The sequence below is a fragment of the Phyllostomus discolor genome, chromosome 7 (assembly GCF_004126475.2).
Source record: "Phyllostomus discolor isolate MPI-MPIP mPhyDis1 chromosome 7, mPhyDis1.pri.v3, whole genome shotgun sequence".
In the NCBI taxonomy this organism is placed as follows: Eukaryota; Metazoa; Chordata; class Mammalia; order Chiroptera; family Phyllostomidae; genus Phyllostomus; species Phyllostomus discolor.
Genome location: NC_040909.2, coordinates 123,780,120 through 123,791,747, shown reverse-complemented (window position 1 = coordinate 123,791,747; position 11,628 = coordinate 123,780,120). Strand labels below are relative to the sequence as shown.

The following is an 11,628-nucleotide window of genomic DNA, read 5'->3' as shown; positions in this document are numbered from 1 at the left end:
AGGTTTCCTCTTGTCTCATAGTCAACCAGAACAATGTTCTACGCACATTTTGTCCTCAGTAAAAGAGGGCCGCTGGCCAAAATTTGGCTAGCGGCCCATTGGGATAAGAAGCTAACCAAAGCCCATGTGTTTGAGTGTAATTTAGAGAGCAGTGTGGAGAGTATCATCTCACCAAAGGTACGTTTGATGTTGATATTTTTACTCATTTTGTCAATTGTTTATTGGTATGTAAAATAGAATTCTATAAAACAACTTTAGAGGTAGGTATCTACATATATTAGAGGCAAAGAGAATCCATAAATTATCCATAATTCCAGTTTGATATTCCCTTCTCACACAGATATTTTTATTTGCCTGTTTTAAGGGTACATGAGCATGAGGTCAGGCAGTACCCAAATATTTTCTATTTGGCTTTCTAGGTGTTTTTATATTAAAATATGTGCATGAGTGTTCCTCATGTACGAATTTAGAAAATATTTGAAGTAAGGACCCATTAATTAGAAAAGGTTGCAGGGGCAGATCTACCTACCTACCTAACAGGTAGTCTCCATACCACTTGCTGCACATAAGCTTACGGGACCGCTTGCTGCTCTTGAGGATTCCAAGCATTTTTCCTCGTTTCAGAACTTTCATGCTTGCTGTGCCCTTCCCCTAAATATTTAATTCCTGTCTTGTCTCCCACGAGAAGGGAAGCCTCATGAATGTCCCCTTATCTTGTCTGCCTTGTTGACTGCTCTGTTCCTGGAGGGGCTTTTATTGACATCCTCTAGAACTGTTCTGAAGCGGTGGTTTCCACCCTTGGATTTCACAGACTGTATAGCTTAAGCGTAATAATGCGGTTTTTGTGCTGCCAAGAAAGGACCTTTAAGATGCACAAGATGCAATTCATCAACATTTCATTGGAGACTAGACATGTTGACTTCAAAAATGTGCAAAGGATAATCTCAAAATAACAGAAGTCCTTATATATTTTATATAAATATTTTGTAAACCTAACATCTGTATTCTGAATGTTTTTTCCTGGACTTTGTATTTCTACATATATGCACTAATCGTCCTGTTGTGAAAACATTCCAAATCACAGCTGTCTGAGCTAACGTCAGCAGCTACTCTTCTTAGAATTGACAGTTTGGACAATACTGGCTTAATGTGTTGAATAAATAAGAGTAATTCTTTATTGCAGAAAGAGCGAGGTGTTCTCAGAGGATTAAAGTGTGGATGTTGCAGAGACTTGTTCGGGAAATTTAAGTGGGAAAGTATATGCTTGAGATGGGGAAAGTGGGAGTTTGTATTTGGAGTTACAGTAAATCATAGTTTCTGTATGTGGGATTTTTGCTGGTTTTAGAGTTATAGCTAGTAGAATTTGTTGGTTTTGAAGATATTTCTGTCATTTTATTTCTATGACAATATTTGCTTCAAAAATTTATTAAAATGAAAACTTTACAGAGGAAAATAAGTGATCTGTAGTACTACCATCTAGAGAAACATTCAGTACTTTGATGCCTGTGAGACTTTTCATTTATGCATGAATTTTACATATTATTTTTCTCCCTTTTTATGCATGTACACAAATACTGCATTAATTAACATGCTTTATAGCAAAACTGCATTCAGGAAAAGCTCTGTTCCTAGCTTTATTGTCATTTTTAATGGTGGCATTTCAGTGTCATAGTTTCTTATCCACAGAATTTAAGTGCAAAAGATAAAAACAGAAATAGACTTAACGAAAATTTAGTTAATGTCATTTGCATATTCACAGATTCACTGTAGAAATACTAAACATGCATGACTGTGGGAAACTACTCTAGATGCCCCTGAGAATGTTGTAGCATACAGCATATGCACTGCATTACCTTTATAATAATATTCGGAAAACTCTGAGTTCCAAAACAGGTTTGTCCCCTGGGATTTCAGATAAAGAATTACAGACTTGAAATTCATTGTTTTGATTGTGTAGGGTTTATTTTATCAGTCTTTTTTTAAATATATAATCCATGTGGTTTTTTTTTTTTTTAATTTTTTGAATTTTAATTCCTTTCGTCTTAATGTAGTACAGCCACTGAAAGTTAAGATAATGTTACAGACAGAGCCTTTTCCAAACATAGTCTCATCACAAAACAATATGATGCAGTTGGTATGCACACACACACACACACGGGTGCATGCATATATAAAAGCCTAAAAAGTTATAGTACCAAAATACTATTATTAAAGGTTCATCTATGTGGTAGGGCTGTAGGTTGTGTAGATTGTCTTTATTTTCCTCTCTTCAAAACACCATTTAGTAAATATTGCTTGCTAAACCTTTTGTTCACATCTGTAAGTCTTTATTTAACATTGATGTTTAGGAATGTGGTTGAAGAGCCAGGTAATAAACTTATATTTTAGATTTCTGATATACATTAACAGTTTGCTCTGTGAGGTGATTATACCAGTTTGCACTGCTAGTCAAATTGTATGGGAACATGATTTTTACTTTTTTTATAGGTATGCTTACTGAGACAGATTAATGGAAAAGGATAAATTTAGCTCTTTTATTGAAATTGATATGAATAGGTAATCTTTGACATCCATAGCAAATATTGAGGGTGATGGGGCTTAAAAGGGCAACAGTTCTTTTCATGGTATGTTCACAGCACTTTGCACCCTGTTAGCAACACTGCAGATTGCCTTGAGACAACCTGGTACATGAAGGTATGCACCAACAGCCGCAAAGCAAAGTATTCATTCGGTTCAAGAATAATGTAGAAGGTTATAGAGTGTATTGTGAGAGACTAAATAACTTACTCTTAAGAACCATTTCTAAGTGGGTTTTTATTTGATTGATTTTGCTTTATTGTGATCGAATATAAAGATATTTCCACAGGGTGAAGTGACCTGAAAATTTCTAGCGTTTGCTCTTGGTGTGCAGATGGAGATGCTGGTTTAGTTGTTCAGAACAAGTGTCAGACATACAGACACATGGCTCGGTTGCAGCTGCGTGCCTTCTCTCTCCCTCCTCTCTGGCTGGAACAGCCACTGGCAACCTCTGCAGAGCTTTCCTTGGATGTGTTCTTCTTATACATGCACCTTAACATGAGCTAACAGCCACACTCCGAACCAGACTAATCCAGAAAGAAAGCCTTTACCCAGACACTGCTGTTAAAGGCTATTAATTCTGGATGAGATAATAGCAAGCAAAATTTTTTCCTCTCTTCCTTTCTTAGGTGAAGTTGATAGGTAAAGTTGAACCCTATATTAATTATAAATTTCCTAAGACCACATTATAAAAGATTCTCATTAGGCAATAAGTCCTGGATTTCACCACATTTATTATAGTTTTAGACACCTACGAATTTATAGCAGTACATTTCATAGTTTATGCTGTAAGTCATGTCAAGTGGCCATAAATACAGAGCCTAGGAGTCATCAGAATTCTAGGTACTGTAGAGCATGTACATACAGCTTAAAAATAACATTTTCTTACAAATACTGTAATTTCCTACTTACAATTTAAGCAAATGTTTAATGATGTTCTTTGCTAACTTAGAATTTGCTAACTTTTTGATATGATCTGGCAGAGTTTGAGTTCATGTTGTCTTATTCCCTCAAAAAATTTTTTCTTTATCATAGCCAGAGGGATTTTGAATCCTTCTATTCACATTGGGTGTTTACTTCTCATTCTTTTCCCAACTGCTGCATCTCACCCAAGTAAACATTGGTCAAAACCTGCCCTGAGGAAAAACAGGCCTGAGGAGTGTATTTTCCTGTGGGGAAAAACATTGCTGCCATTCATTACCCTTTATCAGTAAGCTTTTCAGCCTTGTGCTGTGAAATCCTCAGTGAAAAGTGCTTACACAATAATGATGTCATCCAAGGATTCACCATTCTTAGTTTCTTGGCTACTTGTCCTCATACTTACAGCCTCATTGGTGACTGCAGGCAGTTCAAAACCCCACCTACTCACAGTGTAGAAGAGGAAGAAGGAAGAGAGGAGCATTCTTTTTTTTTTTCTTTAAAAATACACCCAAGGACAATTTCTCATTGCTTTGGAGAGAGAGAAACATCAGTGTGAGAGAAATACTGATGGTTGCTTTCTTGTATATACCCTGAGCAGGGATCAAACACCCAACCTGGACATGTGCCCCACGAATCACACCCACGACCCCTCGGCTGTGAGACGATAGTTGGTTAGTTAGCCCCAACCAACTGAGCCACACCAAGCCAAGGCAGGGAGGCCATTGTTCTGTAATGGGAAAATCTTCCTTAGAAACTCTCTGACCTATGGGATCTGTACAGAAGGTATCCAGCCACATAATATAGAAAGTAGAGACATTTATTGAAGAAGATACAAGAAACATTGTACATAGGACAGTGATGACTCAGTCCCCTTAAAAGTAGGCATCTTGGGACCTCACACAGTTCTCCCAATCACCATCAGCTGCCCCTTGTATTTTCCTGAATCTCATTGATGGTCTGAAATCTCTTCCCTTTCATAGGTGATTTTAATTTTGGGAAAAACCACAAGTGGCAGGGTGCCAAATCTGGGCTGTAGGGGGTGCTGACTCACCTGGGTGATTTGATGTTTCTCCAAAAAAAATACACAAGATGTGATGCTGAGCCAGCACATATTGTTGTGATGAAGCTGCCAATCCCCAGTTGCCCATAGCTGTGGCCTTCTGAATCATCCATAGAGTTTCCACAGAGGAGTGTTCAAGATTAATGCAAAAATTGATGCTGATCCATTGCTGTACCAGCTCAGTCATATTAACTGTATTGACCATACAGTACACATGCGCACTCAACAATGTCTATGTCCCTATTGATGAGTAGAGCAAAGTCAACATTATTCACCCATGTGCATTCCAGTCCACTCTCCTTGGCTGCCAGGTTACGTCAGTTTTGTGCAAACTGTTCTCATTATATTAACAGTGGCTGCATTTTTTCTGGACAGACCTTGTACTCTACAGTTATTTGTCTTTGGTTGAGCTGAGTTGCCCACTCAAGAATAAACATTAGCAGAGAGAACTGAAAGTCATCCTTCAAGGCTGGGGACATTGATTCCCAAACAAAATGAGTGCAGTTAGCCAGCAAGGAGCAGTGGCTTTGGATTGACAGCTAAAAGTTCCATATACTCCCTGGTGTGCTAAGTACTCCCACAGAACACCTTAGTGCCTGCTTTATAGCTACTGTCATGTCTGCGTTAAATTCACGAATTACTGCCGGTCTCTCCTTTGGATACTTTGGGGAATTTACAGGTAAAGGCAGTAAGAAATAAAATATAGGTGATTGAAGTGACTTTAAATAAATGATAAAATATATGAAGAGATAAAGTAAAAACTGCCTATAAATTGAACAAAGACAAGCTCTAAAGTATAATTACCCATAAAGTGAGAAAATGAACTTTATAAATTAGGTTAATATGAATGTTTTATTCACAGGTGAAGATGGCGCTCCGAACATCAGGACACCTCTTACTGGGAGTAGTTCGAATCTATCACAGAAAAGCCAAATATCTCCTGGCAGACTGTAATGAAGCATTCATTAAGATAAAGATGGCCTTTCGGCCAGGTATTACTTTTTTATTTTGATTTTGGAGTTTCTAGTGTTTGGTGTGAAAAACTGCTAAAAATATTCTAGATCCGCATGTCTTATTTTAATTATAATACAAAAGACCCTTTAAAGTAGGGCGAGGCTAGGACAGGCAGGGGTCTGATGGAGGAAACCCACTTCTGTTCCACCTGTGTAGTTAGGACAGTCACCCCTTCCTTGTTCTTTGGAGCTGCCTTTTTCTTTCAACCCCTTTTGCAGAAACTTACGTGGAGTTCAGTTATCAGAGGTTAAACTGTTGAAAACCAGTTATTATATGATTTTTCAAAAGTGCAGAAAAGAAAGTCACAGGATTTTAATTTTTCCCAAGTAATTTTAGTATATAATGGGACCTGAAAATCAAATTCACATTTAACTGAAGTTGCTGAGGATTTTTATTAAATATTCTCTGTAGGTTTTTGTTGTTTTGTTTTAGGTGATAATCAACCCTAAAACTGGACTCTAGCAACCAGACTTCTATCTGAAAAATTAATTAGGGTGTTTGTCTGAATTCATATATTATTCTATAATTTTTTAAAAGCATTGGTGAAACTTGATTCTAATGAAAGTAACTGAATGTTTAGGAAAGATGCCTTGTACAGTGGATTCTATTCAGGCTGTATTCTAGTACTTTATGACTAGTGACATTTTTTACATCTGAGATTTTATTTGAAAAGTAAAATATTTAGGGAGAGGATGTGATCATTGATTTCTAACATATAGTTACTAAGTACATTTTGTTCAACATGCTTTTTCATTTATCTTTGTCTTCTAAAGCAGTGTGTGTTTTTTATAGACAGCTTGGAAAATATAAAGAAACTTAAAATCTTGTAGCATCACTTTTCCTCATAAATTTCATGCTAATTTAAAAAACTCTTTGTTGATTTGTTTTTTAAAGACCTATTAGCTTCAAGAATAATTAGTACTTTGACACTTTTTGTAAAGGAAGTAGTATGGCTTATGATTATAGAAAACCAAAATTACTTGTGTTGCAAGAGCTTTCCATACGATATCAAACTTCTCAAATACAACCTTAGGAAATTATGCTGACTTTACGTTCCTTGGATCCCTAGGTGCTCTGTGATGTAGCCAGGCCTTGAATCGGCTCATTTCTTTTCCAGGTGTTGTCGACCTGCCCGAGGAAAACCGAGAAGCTGCTTACAATGCCATTACTTTACCTGAAGAATTTCATGACTTCGATCAGCCGCTGCCTGACTTAGAGTATGTCCTTTTTTTTTTTTATTGTTTACTTGGTCTACAAAAAAAAAACATTATTGACTTCTAAATGTACAGTTTTCCTTGAGATATTTTGACATTGAATTAACATTTAGCTAAAATACATATTCCTTCATTTAGGATTGTGAAGCCTAAATGAAAGTATTTGTATTTCTAAATGTAACCTAACAGTGCTTCTTCTGTAGGATAATAATATAGAAGATACCAACTTTAACACAGCTGAGATACAACAATACTCATGTGCTTTGGCCAAAGCCTATATAAACTGAAAAGTTGTCCAATTCAAGTGTGTACTTTACATAATGGTATCAGTAAACTTGAACTGTTGCTTTATGGTTTTTCTTCAGGGAACTACATTAAAATTATCTACTGGGTTTGGGGGGAGTTGATTTTGTTTGGTTTGGTTGGTTTTGGACAAGCTGTACTGAGCCACAATTTTTGTATTGCAATAAGCATATGCGATAACTCTGTATGAAGAGCACGAAAGGGCACTGTTCCAGCACACGTTTCAGACCAGAAGGCCGTACAGACACGGCCATCACCGCGGAGTGCTGTCGTGCGTCACTTCCCTCCTTGAGTCCTCACACTCCCGCCCCCGGTGTCGTGACGGGACTGTGACTGAGTTTCCCAGTGATTACGAGCACCGTTGACAGCCAAGAACCCTCTGTTCCAAGTCCCACTTACCTTGTGAAGAATTTCTCTGCTTTTTAAATTGACCTATGACTCCTAATTAAATTTGATTTATTTTGATTTTTTTGTGTGTGTTAATTAGTGCTAGGCATTATCCAGCTGCTTTACTGTTTGTTTCCTCTTCTTATACTTCCATTACTTAATTCTTTTTATATTTTATCATGGAAACTTTTTGACATAGCTGGAAGTAGAGGGATTGGTATTATGATTCCCATGTCCAGCTTTATTTTTTATTGTTTAAATATTTTTATTTATTTATTTTTAGAGAGGGAAAGGAAGGGAGAAAGAGAGCTATCGCATGTGCTCTGTACTGGGGATGGAACCAGGGACCCTTTGGTTCGCAGGCCCGTGCTCAGCCCGCTGAGGAATGCCAGCCAGGGCCAGCTTCTTTAATTATCAATATATTACTGGTTTTATTTCATGCATATTTCCCCAGCTCACCTTCCAGTCCCCACTGGATTATTTTAAAAGTAAATAACACATATCTTAAATTATCTATAAATACCTCAGTATTGTCTTCTTTGGAGGTAAGGAGTTTTTGAAACATATCCATCATAACATCATACTTTTAGGAAAAGTTAATTCCTTAATATATATGCAGTCACCATTTGAATGTCCCAGTTGACACAGAGGGCCCTTCTTATCCCTTCTAGCTTGTTTGAGTTAGGGTCTGTACAAAGTCTGCATACGACACTTGGTTAATGTGTCTCTTTAAAATAATATGAAAGGTTATTTGTTCAAGGAAGACGCGAGTCTTTGGAAAGCCAGGTAGCTTCAGAGTTCACAAACCTGTAAGTTGCAGGGGCCTGATAAAAACCTGTGCCTGCCCATTCCATGCACTTCTAAGTTTTTTCTCTATAACGTGTTGCCTTATATAGTGATTTCAGCATATTTTGCTTGCTGGTCACTGATGGCTTTACGTTTTAAATACAAATTAAATTAACTTTCAGGTCATTTAGATTCTTGGACTGCATTTAGTATTAAATACTAAGGATTCTACATCTTGATAGGTTACATGTATGCTTTTTCTTATAGAGAGAATTGGGATTTTTTTTACCTTATAAATATATTACAAGACTCTACTAAAATGTATTTGAAATTTTTTTTACAGTGACATTGATGTGGCCCAGCAATTCAGCCTGAACCAAAGTAGGGTGGAAGAGATAACTATGAGAGAAGAAGTTGGCAACATAAGTATTCTACAGGAAAATGATTTTGGTAATAAGAGAAACATCACTCGTCACTAGTGATAATGTTGTACTTGTGTTTGGCACTGCTAGCAATTTGAAGAATTAAAGCAGGCACATGTTACATTCACAATGACAGAATGACTTAAAATTTTATCTCACATATTTTCCTCAGGAAAAGAATTAGCTCCAACTACTATATTAAGCATCATTTTCATTTTTGCACCATACTTAAGAGTTCATTCTTTTCTTGCTCCTCCTCCCAAAACACGGTGATAGAACTTAAATATATTGACTTGTATGGAAAGTCTCAACATTTTGTTGAAGCATTGTGTACCTTTAAACTATGTGTTTGGAACAGTTGCACTGTGTACCTATTCTTTTGAAATAGTATTCAAAACTAATAGCAAGCAAAATTCTTGGCTTGATGAAACCTATTACAGTAAAGTTTGTTAATACAACCTAACAGGCATATGTATATAGATTTACTTATCATATTTAGGATAACCTAAATGTGGACCTTGCCTTTGAATTTGCTAGTCATACCCCAGAATGCATTTATCGATTATAGATGCTAAAAATGTAAAGTTTAAACTAGATGTTTTAATATTCAAACATAAGCAGGACTTCAGTAAGCAAACGTAACATCATAATTATAAATCATACACTTTTTTGTAACTGATGGCTCTGGCTTTTTTCAACTAATGTCTAAAATTTGTTCAGGTGACTTTGGAATGGATGATCGCGAGATAATGAGAGAAGGAAGCGCTTTTGAGGATGATGACATGTTAGTAAGCACTAGTGCTTCCAACCTCCTGTTGGAGCCTGAACAGAGCACCAGCAATCTGAATGAGAAGATTAACCATTTAGAATATGAAGACCAATATAAGGATGACAATTTCGGAGAAGGAAATGATGGTGGCATATTAGGTAGGTCCCAACGAAGTGGGTATTCTAACAATGTCTATACTCAGTTCTTACAGCGGTTGCTAATTCTGTCTTGAGTAACTAGTCCAGTGAAAGTTCCCAGGGTTTTTAAATTTAACTGGTTCTTAAAACTGCTGTATTCGTGTTTGATATCTTTGTAAAATAAAATTACATTTTAGAGATGAACTAGAAAGTATAAATTAGGAATAAATATTTTTACATACTGTTTTATATTTAGTATACTACATTGAAGAGAAACGGATGGAAATTGAACATAAATTTAAATTTTTTAATTTAATCCACTTTACAATTTTATCTTCCCAGTGGATGGATATTGTTCTTATAGCATTTCTTTTACAAATTTTAACTAAATTATATTCCCTATTTCAGATGACAAACTTATTAGTAATAATGATGGTGGTATCTTTGATGATCCTCCTGCGCTGTCCGAGACGGGCGTTATGTTGCCAGAACAGCCTGCACACGATGATATGGACGAGGATGATAATGTATCAAGTAAGCATGTCATGTTTAGTGAGTTGGGCCCGACTGTGTGATACTCACAAAGATGTTTAATACAGAAGACCACAAACTTAAAAGTTCTAACTTTTAATGAACTGTAAATCTTTTTTTAAAGATTTTTATTCATTTTTAGAGAGAGGGGAAGAGAAGGAAAAAGAGAGGGAGACAGTGTGTGGTTGCGTCTCGAGCGCCCCCATACTGGGGTCATGGCCTGCAACCCAGGCATGTGACTTCACTGGGAATCAAACGGGCAACCCTTTGGTTCACAGCCTGCACTCAGTCCACTGAGCCACACCAGCCAGAGCTATAAATCTTTAAAACAGTGCTTGTGATTGATCACTAGTTCTGAGTCTCTTGAGTCTCTGAGGTGTTTAACCCCATGCCCCTCCCCCTTTTTGGCCAATAGAATTCAACACTAGAAGGACTTCTTCAGAACTTAAAAACTTTTTTCTTACTACCAGTGGGGTTTTTTGTTTGTTTGTTTTGTTTCCAGTTTCTCAAGAGTGGTTCCCCCTCTCCCATTTCTAAAATATATGTTAAATACTCAAGCTTTTTGTGACCAATTTCTGTTTTTACAGTGGGTGGGCCTGATAGTCCTGATTCGGTGGATCCTGTCGAACCAATGCCAACTATGACTGATCAGACAACACTTGTTCCAAATGAAGAGGAAGCCTTTGCTTTGGAACCTATTGATATCACTGGTGAGCATTCTTTGTGACTCAGAAGGTGCTGGTTCTAACTCTTGTCCACTAAACTGCTGCCCTACTTTAGATAACTATTTTCTTCTTTCTCCTTTGTCATAGTCATCTATTATAGATTATCTGATAAGCATTTGTACAAGTTGTTATAAAATAAAGTATAGAACAAGTTTTCTGCTAATATGTCTCTTAGTCTTTCAGGGTTCCCAAAATGCTAGCAGGTCACATGTGTGACAATTAGAAAACATTGGAAGGTATTTTACAGTAAAATACAAAACTTACTAATCATATATCTTCCAAAGTTCTATATAGTTGGGCTATAATCTGGGAAAACCTAAAAATACTTTTTTAAAAAATGGAACTATCAGAGGTTCTAAAAGCATTCTGTTTCCTTTGGTGCTTATTAAGAAACATAGCAAACATTTAATTACAGGTACTGTTTCTAAATAAAGGCAATTTGAGATATGTGATTTCTAAATGGAATGTGGGTACAATGGAATAGAATACTTGAAATCAGTTACACTATATTTCCAGATATACCGTATTTTATCATGAATAATGCACACTTTTTTGCCCAAATTTTTGAGGGAAAAATAAAGGATGCATATTATACATGGATAGTACTAATTCCATATCTATGTAAATGTTTTTAATTCTTTTATTTATGCATACATATGAAAATTGTAACTCTAGAATAACAATATCTGATGCAGATTACTACCCTGGAATATGATGATCGGTTTTTGTTTCTAAATATGAAGAAATAAAATATTGAATTAAAAAATTAAAACAGAATTCTG

The 11,628-nt window shown here is 36.3% G+C and overlaps 1 protein-coding gene across 1 annotated transcript in view; it reads left to right on the top strand.

Annotated features, from left to right (window-relative positions):
• Positions 1–11,628, top strand: part of RAD21 (RAD21 cohesin complex component) — a 29,706-nt gene that overhangs the window by 7,386 nt on the left and 10,692 nt on the right. Inside the window, exons 2-8 of the mRNA XM_028533537.2 lie at positions 3–177; positions 5,421–5,550; positions 6,690–6,789; positions 8,606–8,712; positions 9,405–9,611; positions 9,999–10,124; positions 10,709–10,831. Of these exons, the coding sequence (XP_028389338.1) occupies positions 34–177; positions 5,421–5,550; positions 6,690–6,789; positions 8,606–8,712; positions 9,405–9,611; positions 9,999–10,124; positions 10,709–10,831 (937 nt within the window). The 5' untranslated portion in view covers positions 3–33. The remainder of the gene's footprint in view (positions 1–2; positions 178–5,420; positions 5,551–6,689; positions 6,790–8,605; positions 8,713–9,404; positions 9,612–9,998; positions 10,125–10,708; positions 10,832–11,628) is intronic.